Genomic DNA, 19,109 nt, shown 5'->3' on the forward strand with positions numbered 1-19,109 from the left:
CAACTATGACAGACAAAATGAGAGAAAAAAATCCAGAAAATCACATTGTAGGATTTTTAATGAATTTATTTGCAAATTATGGTGTCGGGTTACGGTTGCTTTATTGACTGCAATAAGTAACATTGAAGTGAAACAAAAGGCTGTGTTGCTGTTGAAGGCGTTTTATTAATCGTCTCACTATGAGAAGTAAGGCAGCACACCTGTCCAAAGTATTTAATACATCTTAAACCTGACAACTGCACATTCAACTCAATAAATTGAGTTGTCTGCTATGTGTCTTTGAACATGCGAGTACTACAACAAATGCAACACGTCCTGACACCATATTATCAGCAAAATGCTACCAGTCAATCTGATATGACCAGCATTTCATCATCCTAAAGAGAATGGCAATCCCTTTCATTGTCCTCATCATCTCCCTCTGTGGTTGTGTGGGAGGCTGTGTGACTATAGGTGTGATCCTCTGCTGCCCCTCATGGCTGAGGCGTGTAGCGCAGGTACTTCCTTTCTGAGGGTAGCTCTTTGGTGTAGACCCCTGCAGGGAACATGGCTGCTGCCTCCTCCTCGGGGATATTTGGAGGAACCATCACACGCTCGCCAGGCTGGACAGAGAGAGGGAATGAGAAGGGGAGTTAGCAGAGAAAATAGAAATGGGCATAAGTGGCATGCCGACTGACAATGGATTCTAAGTGTTTGGAGATGTGATGAATGATGATGTTAACTGACTGTCTATTGGGTCACTCAAGCTTCCATTTATATTTGATTGATAATACTTCCTGAAGGATGCTGCAAATTCCACTGTCAGGCTATAGAGCTTGATATGGATTGGCTGACTGACCTGCCAATCAGCAGGGGTGGCCACCCGGTTCTTTGCTGTGAGCTGCAGGGAGTCGACCACTCTCAGGATCTCATCAAAGTTACGCCCCGTTGTGGCAGGGTAGAGCAGGGACAGCTTCAGCTTCTTGTCTTGGCCAATCACAAAAACCTGAGACATAAAAACATGTCACACTTTGGTGGGATGGCATTAGGCAGGTAGGGGCTGAGCATTGGTGGAAAAAATACCCAACTGTCATACTTGAGTAAAAGTATAAATACCTTAATAGAAAGTTACTCAAGTAGAAGTCACCCAGTAAAATACTACTTGAGTAAAAGTGTAAAAGTATTTGGTTCTAAATATACTTAAGTATCAAAAGTAAAAGTATAAATAATTTAAAATTCCTTATTAAGCAAAGCAGATGTCACCATTTTCTTGTTTTTAAAATGCATAATTTACAAACGATGCATTTATATGTAGTGAGTCTGCCAGATCAGACCGTAGGGATGACCACTTGCGTGACTTGGACCATTTTCCTGTCCTGCTAAGCATTCATCATATAACAAGTACTTTTGGGTGTCGGGGAAAATGTATGGAGTAAAAAATGTATTATTTTCTTTAGGAATGTAGTGAAGTAAAAGTAAAAGTAGTCAAAAAATATAAATAGTAAAGTACAGATACCCCCAAAAACTACTTAAGTAGTACCTTCAAGTATTTTTTACCTAAGTACTTTACACCACTGGGGATGCATTTACTCACATGGCAAATGGTTAGCGGGCGAGAAAAAGTGTGTGTGTGTGTGACAGAGTGAGAGAGTGTAGCAGATAAGGGCTGTGTTCACGAACAGGCAGCCATCATGCGGTGATATCACCCTCACTGATTCATGTAAAAAGATGACATCATGCAGCAAGGGGCTGAGGTAATGAGTGTTTTTGCCAGACGGGGTGGTGGGGCGTGGGTAGTTAACTCATACTAGCCAGTGAAGGTAGGCTGCTTGCATCAGCATGAATAAGTAATGTTTATGGAAGATAGAGCACCAGAAAGAGGAGGACGATCTCATGGTGGACAATGACTTACAGAAACAGAAACGGTAGAGATACTGACAGGAAGAAAGGGAGAGAAAATGTGGCTCGAAGTGTGTGTTTTTTGTTTGTCTGTACCTGTGTACATGTGTGTGCATGCATGTTTCGACACTCACACAGCGGGCAGTGAGGGGCATGCCGTCCTTGTCCTTCTCATCTGGGTCCAGCATGCCCAGGGCCACTGCCAGCTCCCTCTGATTGTCTGCTATGATGGGGAAGGGGAACGCACAGCCAGACTCCTCATTGTTGTAGGCCAAGATGTCCTACAGGACCACAGCACATCCGTCCATTACTATACACTGGTCATTGGTTGACACACTCACAACTGGGTGTCCCAAATGGCACCCTATTCCCTTTTGACCTGGTCAAAAGTAGTGCATTATAAAGGAGTGCCATTTGGGAACAGCCTATACCTTGGTCCAGCCACGGTGGTCCTCTAGACTGTCAATGGACAGGGCGATCATCTTCACGTTGCGCCTGCTGAACTCGTCGCTGAGTTTGGCTGCTCGGCCCAGCTCTGTGGTGCAGACAGGGGTGTAGTCACGGGGGTGGGAGAACAGGATACCCCAGCTACAGAGAGAGGGGGGTGGGAGTGATGGACAGAGGGAGAAAGAGGAAGATACAGAGAAAGAGGGGGCGGGAGTGATGGACAGAGGGAGAGAGAGGAAGATACAGAGAGAGAGGGGGGGAATGATGGACAGAGGGAGAGAGAGGAAGATACAGAGAGAGAGGGGGGGGGAATGATGGACAGAGGGAGAGAGAGGAAGATACAGAGAGAGGGGGGAGTGATGGACAGAGGGAGAGAGAGAGAGGGGGGAGTGATGGACAGAGGAAGACAGAGAGGGGGAGTGATGGACAGAGGAAGAGAGAGAGAGGGGGGGAGTGATGGACAGAGGGAGAGAGAGGAGGAGAGAGGGGGGAGTGATGGACAGAGGAAGAGAGAGAGAGAGGGGGAGTGATGGACAGAGGGAGAGAGAGGAAGATACAGAGAGATGGACAGAGGGAGAGAGGAAGATACAGAGAGAGAGGGAGTGATGGACAGAGGAGAGAGAGAGGTGGGGAGTGATGGACCATAGGGAGAGAGAGGAAGATACAGAGAGAGAGGGAGTGATGGACAGAGGAAGATACAAAGGGAGGGGGGGAGTGATGGACAGAGGAAGAGAGAAAGAGGTGGGGAGTGATGGACCATAGGGAGAGAGAGGAAGATACAGAGAGAGAGGGGGGAGTGATGGACCATAGGGAGAGAGAGGAAGATACAAAGGGAGGGGGGGAGTGATGGACAGAGGAAGATACAAAGGGAGGGGGTGATGGACAGAGGAAGATACAAAGGGAGGGGGAGTGATGGACAGAGGAAGATACAAAGGGAGGGGGAGTGATGCACAGAGGAAGAGAGAGGTGGGGAGTGATGGACCATAGGGAGAGAGAGGAAGATACAGAGAGAGGGGGAGTGATGGACAGAGGAAGATACAAAGGAAGGGGGAGTGATGGACAGAGGGAGAGAGGAAGATAGAGAGAGAGGGGGTGAGTGATGGACAGAGGAAGATACAAAGGGAGGGGGGGGAGAGGGAAGATAGAGAGAGAGGGGGTGAGTGATGGACAGAGGAAGATACAGAGGGAGATGGGGGTGTGATGGTCAGAGGAAGATACAGAGAGAGGGGGGAGTGATGGACAGAGGAAGATACAAAGGGAGGGGGGAGTGATGGACAGAGGAAGATACAAAGGGAGGGGAGTGATGGACAGAGGAAGATACAAAGGGAGGGGGGAGTGATGGACAGAGGAAGATACAAAGGGAGGGGGGAGTGATGCACAGAGGAAGAGAGAGAGGTGGGGAGTGATGGACCATAGGGAGAGAGGAAGATACAGAGAGAGAGGGGGGAGTGATGGACAGAGGAAGATACAAAGGAAGGGGGGGAGTGATGGACAGAGGGAGAGAGGAAGATAGAGAGAGAGGGGGTGAGTGATGGACAGAGGAAGATACAAAGGGAGGGGGGGAGTGATGGACAGAGGGAGAGAGGAAGTGAGTGATGGACAGAGGAAGATACAAAGGGAGATGGGGGTGTGATGGTCAGAGGAAGATGCAGAGAGAGGGAGAGAGAGAGGAAGTTACAGAGAGAGGGGGGGAGTGATAGACAGAGGGAGAGAGAGGAAGATACAGAGAGAGGGGGGGAGTGATGGACAGAGGGACAGAGGAAGATAAAGAGGGAGAGGGGGGAGTGATGGACAGAGGGACAGATGAAGATACAGAGGGAGAGGTGGGAGTGATGGACAGAGGGACAGAGTAAGATACAGAGGGAGAGGGGGGTGTGATGGTCAGAGGAAGATACAGAGAGAGAGGGAGAGAGAGAGAGGAAGTTACAGAGAGAGGGGGGGAGTGATAGACAGAGGGAGAGAGAGGAAAGATACAGAGAGGGGGGTGTAATGGACAGAGGGACAGAGGAAGATACAGAGGAGGAGTGATGGTCAGAGGAAGATACAGAGAGAGAGGAAGTTACAGAGAGAGGGGGGGTGATGGGCAGAGGGAGAGAGGAAGATACAGAGGGAGAGGGGGAGTGATGGACAGAGGAAGATACAGAGAGAGAGGGGGGAGTAATGGACAGAGGGAGAGAGAGGAAGATACAAAGGGAGAGGGGAGTGATGGACAGAGGGAGAGAGAGGAAGATACAGAGAGAGGGGGAGTGATGGACAGAGGAAGAGAGAGAGGTGGGGAGTGATGGACCATAGGGAGAGAGAGGAAGATACAGAGAGAGAGGGGGGAGTGATGGACAGAGGAAGATACAAAGGAAGGGGGGGAGTGATGGACAGAGGGAGAGAGGAAGATAGAGAGAGAGGGGGTGAGTGATGGACAGAGGAAGATACAAAGGGAGGGGGGGAGTGATGGACAGAGGGAGAGGAAGATAGAGAGAGAGGGGGTGAGTGATGGACAGAGGAAGATACAGAGGGAGAGGGGGGTGTGATGGTCAGATACAGAGAGAGAGGGAGAGAGAGAGAGGAAGTTACAGAGAGAGGGGGGGAGTGATGGACAGAGGGAGAGAGAGGAAGATACAGAGAGAGGGGGGGAGTGATGGACAGAGGGACAGAGGAAGATGCAGAGGGAGAGGGGGGAGAGAGGGACAGAGGAAGATACAGAGGGAGAGGGGGGAGTGATGGACAGAGGGACAGAGGAAGATATGGAGAGAGAGAGAGGAAGTTACAGAGAGAGGGGGGGAGTGATAGACAGAGGGAGAGAGAGGAAGATACAGAGAGAGGGGGGAGTGATGGACAGAGGACAGAGGAAGATACAGAGGGAGAGGGGGAGTGATGGACAGAGGACAGAGGAAGATACAGAGGGAGAGGGGGAGTGATGGACAGAGGGACAGAGTAAGATACAGAGAGAGAGGGGGGTGTGATGGTCAGAGGAAGATACAGAGAGAGAGGGAGTGATGGACAGAGGGAGAGAGAGGAAGATACAGAGAGAGGGGGAGAGAGAGAGGAAGTCACAGAGAGAGGGGGGGAGTGATAGACAGAGGGAGAGAGAGTAAGATACAGAGAGAGAGGGGGAGTGATGGACAGAGGGAGAGAGAGAAGATACAGAGAGAGGGGGGGGAGTGATAGACAGAGGGAGAGAGAGTAAGATACAGAGAGAGAGGGGGGAGTGATGGAGAGAGAGGAAGATACAGAGAGAGGGGGGAGTGATGGACAGAGGAAGATACAGAGAGAGAGGGAGAGAGAGAGAGGAAGTCACAGAGAGAGGGGGGGAGTGATAGACAGAGGGAGAGAGAGTAAGATACAGAGAGAGAGGGGAGTGATGGACAGAGGGAGAGAGAGGAAGATACAGAGAAGAGAGGGGGGAGTGATGGACAGAGGAAGATGGGAGAGAGAGAGAGGAAGTCACAGAGAGGGGGAGTGATAGACAGAGGGAGAGAGAGTAAGATACAGAGAGAGAGAGGGAGTGATGGACAGAGGGAGAGAGAGGAAGATACAGAGAAGAGAGGGGGAGTGATGGACAGAGGGAGAGAGAGAGGGGGAGTGATGGACAGAGGAAGAGGGAGAGGGGGTGTGATGGACAGAGGAAGATACAGAGAGAGAGAGGGGGAGTGATGGACAGAGGGAGAGAGAGGAAGATACAGAGAGAGGGGGCATGATGGACAGAGGAAGATACAGAGAGAGGGGGGGCGTGATGGACAGAGGAAGATACAGAGAGAGAGGGGGAGTGATGGACAGAGGAGAGAGAGGAAGATACAGAGAGAGGGGGCGTGATGGACAGAGGAAGATACAGAGAGAGAGGGGGAGTGATGGACAGAGGGAGAGAGAGGAAGATACAGAGAGAGGGGGGGCATGATGGACAGAGGAAGATACAGAGAGAGGGGGGGCGTGATGGACAGAGGAAGATACAGAGAGAGAGGGGGGGAGTGATGGACAGAGGGAGAGAGAGGAAGATACAGAGAGAGGGGGGCATGATGGACAGAGGAAGATACAGAGAGAGGGGGGCGTGATGGACAGAGGGAGAGAGAGGAAGATACAGAGGGAGAGGGGGGAGTGATGGACAGAGGAAAAGAGAGGAAGATACAGAGGGAGAGATAGATTAGTAGGGGCCTATTATAGGAATGTCAGCCTTTTTGTCTCCCTGCTCCTGTGTTTCTGTTTTAGTGGAGCAGCTAAGCTGTCAAATTTGACTCAAATCGTTCACTTTGTGATAAATGCACCACATTTGGTACAAAGGTAGATTTGGGTACCTTGAAAAGATTTAGATATGGAGTCACCACATATTTGGCTTCTGGAGGGCGTGGCAGTCCTTTTTCAAAATAGCCCTCGACTGTAACACTATGTTACAATTCAGAAGGACTGCTTTGACAAAAAGGCAACAAATTAGTCATGGTGCTAGATTTATTGACGCTGAAAAGATTAAGATATGGAGCCACCACAGATTTGGCCCCTGGGGGCCAAGGCAGGTATCTTACAAAATGGCCACTGTTGGTAACACAATATTGCAGTTACAAAGTCATTTTTTGTTGTTGTTGATAAACACCAAATTTGACAAAGAGTTCAATTTATATATCCTGAAAATATTTAGATAGGGAGCCATGACTTTTAGAGGTCCCTTAGGGAGTAAGTACACATCTACCCGATACTGCCTCAATCACCACCAAATGTCCATGGCATACCGAACTGTGGCATACTGAACATAGCCTTTACTTTGTTGAAATAGCAGAACATATTCAAATGCAAGTAGAAAAACTAGTGGGTCATACTTTTGATCATGAAATTGGTTGAAATAAATATATTACAGCTTGAAAGATTTGTTGTCCACAGCAATTGTGAACTATTCCAACTCAATGGGGTGTTTTCCCATGTACAGCTGAAGTTACTGTATTTGCTCCTTGCATTGCAAAGTAGCTTTAGTAGCCATTTTCTCTGGAACCCAACGTCTTAATGTCATGGTGTATATGAAGGTGAAGTCAGGTGCAGGAGAGCAGAGTATGATTAAATAAAGCTCACTTTATTGTAGTTCCAAACCGGGAGCACAAAACAAACACACTCAAAAAACGGAACAATAAAGCAAAGCGCTAAACGAACATCACTAGACATGAAAATAATTACACACAAAACATGATGGGAATCAGAGGTTAAATACAAGTAGATTGATTGGGGAAATGAAAACCAGGTGTGTATGAAAACAAGACAAAACAAATGGATACATGAAAAATGGAGTGGCGATGGCTAGAAAGCCTGTGACGTCGATCGCCGAACGCCGCCCGAACAAGGAGAGGAGCCGACTTCGGCGGACGTCGTGATACTTAACCAGTTGACCAAAATAATATTCTGTTCTGGGCCAAAGCTGGTTGTAAGTCGCAGGCAGGGCTACCTCATCTATAGAGCGTTCTAACTCACCTCAGATACACAGTCTCAGAAATATTATTTTTCCTACAAAAGATAACTGCTGTATTTCCCTATGTACTTATTGTATTGTACTCTGTTAAACATTTTAAACAGATTGAGGCCAATAAGTATAGGCCATGACTTTATATACAGTGCATTTGAAAAGTATTCAGACAACTTCTCTTTTTCCGCATGTTGTTATGTTACAGCCTTTTTCTAAAAATTACTAAATAATCCCCCCTCATCAATCTACACACAATACCTCATCATGACAAAGCGAAAACATTTTTGGGGAAATATTTTCACATTTATTAAAAATACAAAACAAAAATACCTACCGTTCAAAAGTTTGGGGTCACTTAGAAATGTCCTTGTTTTTGAAAGAAAAGCACATTTTTTTGGCCATTAAAATAACATCAAATTGATCAGAAATACAGTGTAGACATTGTTAATGTTGTAAATTACTATTGTAACTGGAAACGACTGATTTTTTTAATGGAATATCTACATAGGAGAACAGAGGCCCATTATCAGCAACCATCACTCCTGTGTTCCAATGGCACGTTGCGTTAGCTAATCCAAGTTTATCATTTTCAAAGACTAATTGATCATTAGAAAACCATTTTGCAATTATGTTAGCACAGCTGAAAACTGTTGTCCTGATTTACGAAGCAATAAAACTGTCCTTCTTTAGACTAGTTGAGTATCTGGAGCATCAGCATTTGTGGGTTCAATTACAGGCTCAAAATGTCCAGAAACAAAGACTCTTCTTCTTTTCTTCTGAAACTTGTCAGTCTATTCTTGTTCTGAGAAATGAAGGCTATTCCATGTGAGAAATTGCCAAGAAACTGAAGATCTCATACAACGCTGTGTACTACTCCCTTCACAGAACAGTGCAAACTGTCTCTAACCAGAACAGAAAGAGGAGTGGGAGGCCCCGGTGCACAACTGAGCAAGAGGACATGTACATTAGAGTGTCTAGTTTGAGAAACAGATACCTCACAAGTCCTCAACTGGCAGGTTCCTTTAATAGTACCCGCAAAACACTAGTCTCAACGTCAACAGTGAAGAGGCGACTCTGGGATGATGGCCTTTGGAACCACCAAGATTCTTCGTAGAGCTGGCCACACGGCCAAACTGAGCAATCGGGGGAGAAGGGCCTGGGTCAGAGAGGTGACCAAGAAACTGATGGTCTGTATGACAGCGCTCAAGAGTTCCTCTGTGGAGATGGGAGCATCTTCCAGAAGGACAACCATCTCTGCAGCACGCCACCAATCAGGCCTTTATGGTAGAGTGGCCAGACGGAAGCCACTCCTCATTAAAAGAAACATGACAGCCCGCTTAGAGTTGCCAAAAGGCACGTAAAGGACTATCAGACCATGAGAAACAAGATTCGCTGGTCTGATGAAACCAAGATTGAACTTTTTGGCCTGAATGCAAAGCATCTGGAGGAAACCTGGCACCATCCCTACGGTGAAGCATGGTGGTGGCAGCATCATGTTATGGGGATGTTTTGCAGCTGCAGGGACTGGGAGACTAGTCAGGTTTGAGGGAAAGATATATGGAGCAAAGTACAGAGAAATCCTTGATGAAAACCTGCCACAGGGGGCTCAGGACCTCAGACTGGGGCGAAGGTTCACCTTCCAACAGGTCAACAACCCTAAGCACACAGCCAAGACAACGCAGGAGTCTCTGAATGTCCTAGAGTGGCACAGACAGAGCCCGGACTTCAACCCGATTGAGCATCTCTGGAGAGACCTGAATATAAACTCAGCAAAAAAATAAACAGCCCTTTTTCAGTACCTTTTCTTTCAAAGATAATTTGTAAAAATTCAAATAACTTCACAGATCTTCATTGTAAAGAGTTTAAACACAGTTTCCCATGCTTGTTCAATTAACCATAAACAATTAACTTCTCTAGGGTAGGGGGCAGCATTAAGAATTTTGGATGAAAAGTGTGCCCAAATTAAACCGCCTTTTACTCAGGCCCAGAAGATAGGATATGCATATAGCGCCACAGCATCACGCCACAGCATCATCGGACTGAGCTTGTTGTCATTGCAGGCAATCTCAACGCTGTGCGTTACAGGGAAGACATCCTTCTCCCTCATGTGGTACCCTTCCTGCAGGCTCATCCTGACATGACCCTCCAGCATGACAATGCCACCAGTCATACTGCTCATTCTGTGAATGATTTCCTGCAAGACATGAATGTCAGTGATCTGCCATGGCCAGCGAAGAGCCTGGATCTCAATCCCATTGAGCACGTCTGGGACCTGTTAGATCGGAGGGTGAGGGCTAGGGCCATTCCCCCCAAAAATGTCCGGGAACTTGCAGGCGCCTTGGTGGAAGAGTGGGGTAACATCTCACAGCAAGAACTGGCAAATCTGGTGCAGTCCATGAGGAGATGCACTGCAGTACTTAATGAAGCTGGTGGCCACACCAGATACTGACTGTTAGTTTTTTTACACATTATTTAATTTCTGTTTGTCACATGTCTGTGGAACTTGTTCAGTGTATGTCTCAGTTGTTGAATCTTGCTACACCGGGGTAAAACAGTATTTAGTCAGCCACCAATTATGCAAGTTCTCCCACTTAAAAAAATGAGAGAGACCTGTAATTTTCATCATAGGTACACTTCAACCATGACAGACAAAATGAGAAGACAAAAATCCAGAAAATCACATTGTATGATTTTTAATGAATGTATTTGAAAATGATGGTGGAAAATAAGTATTTGGTCACCTACAAGCAAGATTTCTGGCTCTCACAGACCTGTAACTTCTTCCTTAACAGGCTCCTCTTGTCCTCCAATCGTTACCCGTATTAATGGCACCTGTTTGAACTTGTTATCAGTATAAAAGACACCTGTCCACAACCTCAAACAGTCACACTCCAAACTCCACTATGGCCAAGACGAAAGAGCCGTCAAAGGACACCAGAAACAAAATTGTAGACCTGCACCAGGCTGGGAAGACGGAAAATGCAATAGCTTGGTTTGAAGAAATCAACTGTGGGAGCAATTATTAGGAAATGGAAGACATACAAGACCACTGATAATCTCCCTCGATCTGGGGCTCCACGCAAGATCTCACTCAGTGGTCTTAAAATGATCACAAGAACGGTGAGCAAAAATCCCAGAACCACACGGGGGGACCTAGTGAATGACCTGCAGAGAGCTGGGACCAAAGTAACAAAGCCTACCATCAGTAACACACTACACTGCCAGGGACTCAAATCCTGCAGTGCCAGACATGTCTCCCTGCTTAAGCCAGTACATGTCCAGGCCCGTCTGAAGTTTGCTAGAGAGCATTTGGATGATCCAGAAGAAGATTGGGAGAATGTCAACTTTTTGGTAAAAACTCAACTTGTCGTGTTTGGAGGACAAAGAATGCTGAGTTGCATCCAAAGAACACCACACCTACTGTGAATAATGGGGGTGGAAACATCATGCTTCGGGGCTGTTTTTCTGCAAAGGGACCAGGACGACTGATCCGTGTAAAGGAAAGAATGAATGGGGCCATGTATCGTGAGATTTTGAGTGAAAACCTCCTTCCATCAGCAAGGGCATTGAAGATGAAACTTGGCTGGGTCTTTCAGCATGACAATGATCCCAAACACACCACCAGGGCAACGAAGGAGTGGCTTCGTAAGAAGCATTTCAAGGTCCTGGAGTGGCCTAGCCAGTCTCCAGATCTCAACCCCATAGAAAATCTTTGGAGGGAGTTGAAAGTCCGTGTTGCCCAGCAACAGCCCCAACACATCACTGCTCTAGAGGAGATCTGTATGGAGGAATGGGCCAAAATACCAGCAACAGTGTGTGAAAACCTTGTGAAGACTTACAGAAAACGTTTGACCTCTGTCATTGCCAACAAAGGGTATATAACAAAGTATTGAGATAAACTTTTGTTATTGACCAAATACTTATTTTCCACCATAATTTGCAAATAAATTCATAAAAAATCCTACAATGTGATTTTCTGGATTAAATTTTTTTTTTGTCTGTCATAGTTGAAGTGTACCTATGATGAAAATTACACGCCTCTCTTATCTTTTTAAGTGGGAGAACATGCACAATTGGTGGCTGACTAAATACTTTTTCCCCCCACTGTATATTCATACAAATATTTACACATGTTAAGTTTGCTGAAAATAAACACAGTTGACAGTGAGAGGACGTTTCTTTTTTTGCTGAGTTTAGTTGTGCAGCGAAGCTCTCCATTCAACCTGACAAGGGCTTGAGAGGATCTGCAGAGAAGAATGGAAGAAACTCCCCAAATACAGGTGTGCCAAGCTTGTAGCATCATACCTAAGAATAATCGAGACTGTAATCGCTGCCAAAGGTGCTACAACAAAGTGCTGAGTAAAGGATTTGAATACTTCAGTAAATGTGATATTTCAGTTTTTTTTTTAAAATACATTTGCAAAAATGTCTAATAACCTGCGTTTGCTTTGTCATTATGGGGCATTGTGTGTAGATTGATGAGGGGGGGGGGGACTATTTAATCCATTTTAGAATAAGGTTGTAATGTAACAAAATGTAGAAAAAGTCAAGTGGTCTGAATACTTTCTGAATGCACTGTAGATTAAAGGTTTGTGAAATAGTGGGTCAGTCTGTAGTCATTTAGTAAGATGGCTACCACAGCTCCCTGGGGCCAAATCTGTGGTGACACAATATCTAAATCTTTTCAGGGTCCATACATCTAGCTCTGTGGCAAATTTGGTGCCTTTACCTCAAAGCAGTCCTTCTGAATTGTAAACTCATGTTACAGTCGTGGGGTATTTTGTAAGAGAGCCACCACAGCTCCAAGGGCCAAATCTGGGGCGGCTCCATATCTAAATCTTTTCAAGGTACCCAAATCTACCTCTGTACCAAATATGGTACTTTTATCACAAAGTGAACAATTGAGTCAAATTTTACAGCTTAGCCGCTCCACTAAAACAGAAACACAGGAGCAGGGAGACAGAAAGGCTGACATTCCTATGCTAGGCTAATCTCTCCATCTCTCTGTATCTTCCTCTCTCTTCCTCTGTCCATCACATTTTCAGGGTACATAAATATGCATTTCTGCCAAATGTGCTACTTTTATCAAAAAGTGAACAATTTGGCCTCCTGGGTGGCGCAGTGGTTAAGGGCGCTGTACTACAGCGCCAGCTGTGCCATCAGAGACTCGTTCTGTCGTTACCGGCCGCGACCGGGAGGTCCATGGGGCGACGCACAATTGGCCTAGCGTCGTCCGGGTTAGGGAGGGCACCAGCGACTCCTGTGGCGGGCCGGGCGCAGTGCGCGCTAAACCAAGGTTGCCATGCACGGTGTTTCCCCTGACACATTGGTGCGGCTGGCAACCGGGTCGGATGCGCGCTGTGTTAAGAAGCAGTGCGGCTTGGTTGGGTTGTGTATCGGAGGACGCATGACTTTCAACCTTCATCTCTCCCGAGCCCGTACGGGAGTTGTAGCGATGAGACAAGATAGTAGCTACTAAAACAATTGGATACCACGAAAAAGGGGGGAAAAAAGTAAACGATCTCTACTCAAAACACTTCCATTCTACGCACTCGATTTTTAATTATTTGAGCACTATTGTTTTTTAGGGTAAGAAATAATTAAATGTTTAATAGACATAATTAAATGTTTAATATAATTTAATAAAACATGTTTAATAAAACATTAAACCCGATTATGCCAAGCAGCCTAAATATTTATTTGATCATGTAACCAAGAAGAAAAATATAGGCGGCCTCAAGTGTGCCCACAGAGCACTGTCTTGTTGCAGCAACTGACATTTCAGTGTTGTCAGCGTTTTCATTGAGTGGGCTTAGAGAACAAATGATTTGAGCTGCAAGCAAGCAGTTTTTTTTCTGACGTTTCAACCTAGTTAGGCTGACACAACCAACTGGCCTAGATCAAATAAAACCACAGACCATGAGTAAAGATACATGTCTAAATATTATTCAGATAGGGGAAGAATAGCTGTTTATTATTATATCTACGAAAAAATAGAGATGTCAAAGCATCCTCGCTATACCCAATAACGTTAGGTATCAGATTAAAATTCACACCAACAGAGTTTGAGAGTACAGTAGGATATGACAGCTATCAGCATAATCAGCTTTACGACTTTTGCCAAACTATACTAAACCTTTATTTTTTACAAGTGAATGATTTAGGTCTCATTTCTTTAGAAACAGGTGCCTTGTTGAATGCAAATGATATAGTGAAATCGAAAAGAGAACATCAATTATATAACGGAAAACTGGAATCTCAGGTAGTATATTCCAAAATGCTAACACGTGATTTCAATCGATGGTATATTTAATGTCATATCAGCCTTTAAAATTACTTACGAGTCACCCAAAAAATCGTGGAATTTAATTTTGCCGTTAGTGGTTTCGGCCTCAAAATTAGGAAACACATCTCCGAGAAGTAGTCCGGGCATGGTCGCAATGAAGACCCGCGCGCTCCAGTAGCAGCATACTGATGACAGCAGGTTCAAATCGTCTAACCCGGAACAGGTTTTAACACTTAGTATGATCATTTTTCAAGTGTCAAATGTCATATTTTTGTAGACATGATTTTTTTTTCACTTATCCAGTTTGCTTTTAAGGTGATAAAAATACAAAAACTATTTATAAAAAGCGTTTTCAGGTGACTTGGACGTGTTATCATTTTTTTGCTTTTTTCAAGTGTCAACAGTACGTTTTACACGTGTTCTTTACACCTGTCCAGTGCGCATTTACAGGTGATTAGAACACTTGTTATGGTCATTTTTGCACGTTCTATATACCTGTCCAGTGTGCTTTTACAGGTGATTAGAACGCTCTAACCCAGAGTCTCACACCAGAGACTGGGTGGGCCGAGCCCCCGGGACATACTGGTTGTTATTAGCTAGCATCCTGTGGCTCTCCAAGCAGCTGGAGGTGTGCGTCTTTGAGGACTCCGCCTGTGGCAGCATTCTGCACCTGGTGAGATCACTGGCCACTCCGTGCCCTGGTTCATTGGCACCTTGTACTGTTTACTTCACAGTGAAACCATCCCTTTAAAGCTGCATTAGGTTAATGGTCTGGACAATATCACACACAGAGCTGCATAATTGGCAAACAGTTCATCAATTCACGAAAGTGTCTGATATTTCCTTTATATCTGCCAATTAATTTTGTGTTCAGTGGTAGGCAAAGGGCAGTATCCATTTTAATCGTGGCTCCATCATCGAGCCGGTCTGTAGTAGCTGGCATGGCGGTGGGCCTGCGCCAAATACCAGGGCCCATGGGAAAGTTCCCTGCCTTTAACCTGCCGACAGTGTCACCCCTGCAGTCAAAGGAAAAACAGAAGTGGCTGTTCACGATTATAACGGTATCGATGTGTTTACATAACACTGCATTTGGGTTGTTGATTCGAATTGTTAAGGTTGTGTCATACTTTCCTAGTGGAAGAGTTCCCAGGATGGCCTATCAATTGCTTTTTAAGACTCTTTAGAACCTTGCATGGGCCAATATTTTACCATGACATTTGTGGTATGGTGACTTGAAACATCCTGTTGACTGAACAACTCTTCCTTCCTCACTGTTTCTCTCTTCTCCTCCCCTTGTCATCATCAGCTCTACTCCTGGACCTGGTCCGGATTGTGAAGACTTTGTTCCACTGTCAGAGGCCCAGAACCGCTCCAACATGTTCTCTACCTTCTTCGAGGAGTATTTCATCAACGGAGACTTCATTTCAACCAGTAGAGAATGTGAAATGCTTTATTGAAATAAGTTAATTATCCAAATGTTATAATTACATAATATATGCATTATAAATATAATTGTAATATTATAAATACAAGTTCAATCTGTACTTCAATGCACATCTGTTGTGCATTATAAAAACAGGAGGAAAGAGGTGGCAAGAGAGCTGTAAAAGACAAAGGGAAAGAACAGAGGAGCAGGGAAGACATTATATGATTAATGAATTACAGTGCTACCCTAATAATCTCTCAGAGACCGTTAGAGAAAATAAGGTAGTTAAAGAGACAAGTGTTCAACAGGAATCTGTGTGTGTGGCCACACCTGGTGTCCACACTAAGTGGCTGCAGAGTAATGTATGCTGGAAAAACGTGCACAGACTTACGAGGACAAACAATATAGCGCAGTTACAGAAAGACCCAGCCAAGTTACTATTCTCTGTGGTTGGCCCTCTTGCCTATTCTTTGAATGTGGAAGGAGCCACAGTTATACACCTGAGTCTGCTTACTGCACAACCCATGAAACAGATTGATACATAAGTGTGTAGGTGTGGGTTATAGGGTGTCTAGTTGTTCTACATCTTTTCAATATGGGAGACTTAAAATAGCCTGTTTTGTTTTTGTACAGACACCACACCCTTACCTAAACAGCACCCTCACCTGAGAAATAGAAATTAAAAGGGAGAGCAACTGGGAATTGAACATCTGCAGTTGACATAGCTAAGCAAATGGAAGAATACTCTTATTGCAATGTGGATGGCTCTTAAAAGAGCCTTTGGTTGTTCATAGTGTAGTCTATGGTGTTGCCAGGGAACAGCACACGCTGAAGTAGGAGGTGAAGATCTCGCGCCTCTTGCTGCATTGTTGGACCCCATCCTTGAAACATCCTGAAGAGCAGCAGACTTGTCCTATGGCACATGGTGGCGAGTTGCAGATCCCCTCCTGGTCCTCGTGTCCATTATATTATGCAAGACACAGGTAGCCTTCACACACCCGAATTCCCCCAGGAAGCAGTCCCAGATGGCCCTGGTCACCCAACCTTGTAGTGCCCTACACGGTAACTGTAGGCAATCGTTTTGAAATAATGTCCTGTTACAAGGTATCTGTAGGAATATGGAAGATAATGTCATTTAGACTTTCACATCACCAGGTCATTGTGGATTACCAAAGTATAATATCCCTCATAACAAATCATGATAACATTGGATAGATAGATGCATGTGTAGCATGTGACAATAGCAGGATCATATCATGGATAGCATCACAAATGAAGATTGATGAGTTGATCATTTGAATCAGCTGTGTCGTGCTAAGGCTGAAACAGAAATGTGCAGCCCTTTGAGTTCCCAGGACCAGGACTGAGAACCACTGCTCTTCATTGGGACCTCTTCATCATTATTCATCGGCTTCTGTATCTGAGGACAGAAAACCTCACAAAAAACAGACTTCATTATATTAAAATTAGACTGCACTGAATATTATGTTACTATTATCACTGTCCTCACTTAATGGGAATGGAACTACAAAAGTCCATACCCTATCCAGAATAGCCTACTCTCTCACTTTGACAGTTGGAGCTGCTATCCTTTCACCCTTCTCCATGGCTGTTAGCTAGCTACCTACCTACCTACAAATGCATTTGGAGTGTTGTTTTTTTTACAGTGATAAATACATCAACATAGCTAACTAATACGAAGTTAAGTAGCGGGTGATATTTAATTCACTTAGCTATCTATACGTATGTAAAGTTGGCTAGATAGCTAACGTTAGCTAGCTACATTAGTAGCTCATTTGAACTAGCCTGCACTGTAGCTAGTTAGCTAATAATACATGATTTGATTTTACATTCGAAATATAACGTTGTTTACTTAACTTACTTGAATAGGTTATCCCAGCCTTGTGGACGATTGGAAACAGGGAAGAAACGTTTGTTTGTCACCAGAGCGTTTTAGAGCATCTTAAAATGTACCTGTGAATAAATTCATAAAATGTAATAACCAGACTTTCATACAAACTTGCTATGATGAATTGTTGACGAAACATCGAACGTGCTGCCTTAAGCTTCCAGCACACCCAAAAGCGAGCTACTCTGGGGGGCCTAAACCGCACGCATCCATTACCGTGTGCTAGTGTAGACAAACCGTTAACCATCTGGCCACGCTGGCTGCCTTGTGTGCCCACCTCCTGCTGGCCCAGCTGGTGGTGACGCCCCCCTCACCACAATTTTCTCTTAAAATATTTTTTTGTTGTGGAATGCAATGCATTTACAGTTTTTCGATCTGTTCTACGAATTGCCAAGTGGCATTCAGTTACAGTTGATGAAAATGTAAAGACTAATAGTGCATTTTGTCACTGGCTCTATGGAGCGGTATATATATTTTTTTATGTATATTTATTTACCTTACATAGCCCCCATAGCTATTGTAGTTTGAAAATATATATATATATTTGTTGATGGGTGTGCAAGAATTAACGATATATTGTTTTAATTGTGTGTCACAGGTTCTACTGGTAAGTGACAGACAGTGTTAGATAATCAAGACGTTGCCAACCTATGAGTTTCACACTGAAATAGGATAAAACGACGGAAAGTATCGAACAACAATGTTTATTTCAGAGAGGAAGTGAAATTCTGTTGGTAAAACAGTGAGAATGAGAGACATAAAAATAATGCATGGTTCCTGGTTAAGAGACCCATTACATATACAGTAGGGTGCTGTGGTATTGCGCTATTGTCGTGTATGTTTCTGTTTGTGTGGGGGGTGAAATGGTACCATACCCACCCCAAGCAAAGTTTCCATTAGTGTGCACAACAGCTGCTGCCGAGTGTCATCTCCTGGCTGTCATTATTAGTCTCCTTACAGTGTTGCCACACACACACACACACACGGTGGTAACACCCGAGCAATTACCTACCCTCCCCAGTGTTGTTGAATGCCCACCCATGCCAACATTCTGTAGACCCCCACCCCAATAGACATGTCCCTAGGTGTTAACAGTATAACACGTGGTTCAAGCCATTATGGAGGTCAGAATTAGAGACTAGCTAGCTCGGTCCAATAGCGCCGGTTGTTATGTTGATGAAGTGGCAATGTGTTGATGAAGCACATGGATTCCAGGCTAGGTTTATGAAGTAATCAGCACCTAAACTATAGACCTACGGACTATTCTATAGGCACATAGCTGTTAGCCTACACGGAATATGGCTCAATGCAGATTCCAGGCTACATAGCTAATTTCTTAAAACTCATTGAAATGATACTAGACATGTCAATTACTGGCCAGCAGATGGCACCACATGACCGATTAAAAACAAACCTGCATTGTCTCTTCCGAAATGTTTTGCTCTTTGTGTACTGTGGTTTATTCTGTAGTTTGCTGTGCATGTCAAGGCTTTGGGTGGCTTTTTCAACATGCAGTTATACCCTCAAGTTTTAGTATTGGATGTGTGGTCATGAAAATCCTCAGTGCAAAACTCAAATGTAATTTTAAAAAATGTAATTATTTTGTATTTCACCTTTATTTAACTTAGCAAGCCAGTTAAGCACAAATTCTTATTTACATTGACGGCCTAACAAAAGGCAAAAGATCTCCTACGGGGATGGGGGCCGGAGATTAAAAAATAAAAATAAACAC

The 19,109-nt window shown here is 44.7% G+C and overlaps 1 protein-coding gene and 1 long non-coding RNA gene across 3 annotated transcripts; both read right to left on the reverse strand.

Annotated features, from left to right (window-relative positions):
- Positions 1 to 40: 40 nt before the first annotated feature.
- LOC118375405 (peroxiredoxin-6-like) lies at positions 41 to 14,258 on the reverse strand. Its single transcript, XM_035761947.2, has 5 exons — positions 14,098 to 14,258; positions 2,310 to 2,466; positions 2,013 to 2,159; positions 839 to 985; positions 41 to 602 (listed from the first exon to the last, which is right to left on the reverse strand). The coding sequence occupies exons 1-5, from the start codon at positions 14,187 to 14,189 to the stop codon at positions 474 to 476; spliced, it is 672 nt and encodes a 223-aa protein (XP_035617840.1). The 5' UTR covers positions 14,190 to 14,258; the 3' UTR covers positions 41 to 473.
- A 1,216-nt stretch (positions 14,259 to 15,474) lies between these two features.
- On the reverse strand, positions 15,475 to 18,802 carry LOC118375404 (uncharacterized). Of its 2 annotated transcripts, none has more exons than XR_004823802.2 (2): positions 18,257 to 18,802; positions 15,475 to 17,442 (listed from the first exon to the last, which is right to left on the reverse strand). It is a non-coding gene; the product is annotated as an uncharacterized LOC118375404 (long non-coding RNA). The 2 variants fall into 2 exon arrangements; XR_004823801.2 differs by lacking the exon at positions 18,257 to 18,802 and adding an exon at positions 17,594 to 17,941.
- Between the last annotated feature and the right edge of the window lie 307 nt (positions 18,803 to 19,109).

The sequence above is a fragment of the Oncorhynchus keta genome, chromosome 23 (genome assembly GCF_023373465.1).
Source record: "Oncorhynchus keta strain PuntledgeMale-10-30-2019 chromosome 23, Oket_V2, whole genome shotgun sequence".
NCBI lineage: Eukaryota > Metazoa > Chordata > Actinopteri > Salmoniformes > Salmonidae > Oncorhynchus > Oncorhynchus keta.

Coding starts and splice junctions, on each gene's coding strand:
- LOC118375405 (XM_035761947.2), bottom strand. CDS start 14,189: ATGCCCGGACTACTTCTCGGAGATGTGTTTCCTAATTTTGAGGCCGAA. Junction 2,160..2,309: donor ACCACCGTGGCTGGACCAAG/GTATAGGCTGTT, acceptor GTGGTCCTGTAG/GACATCTTGGCCTACAACAA. Junction 603..838: donor CCACCCCTGCTGATTGGCAG/GTCAGTCAGCCA, acceptor CTCTCTGTCCAG/CCTGGCGAGCGTGTGATGGT.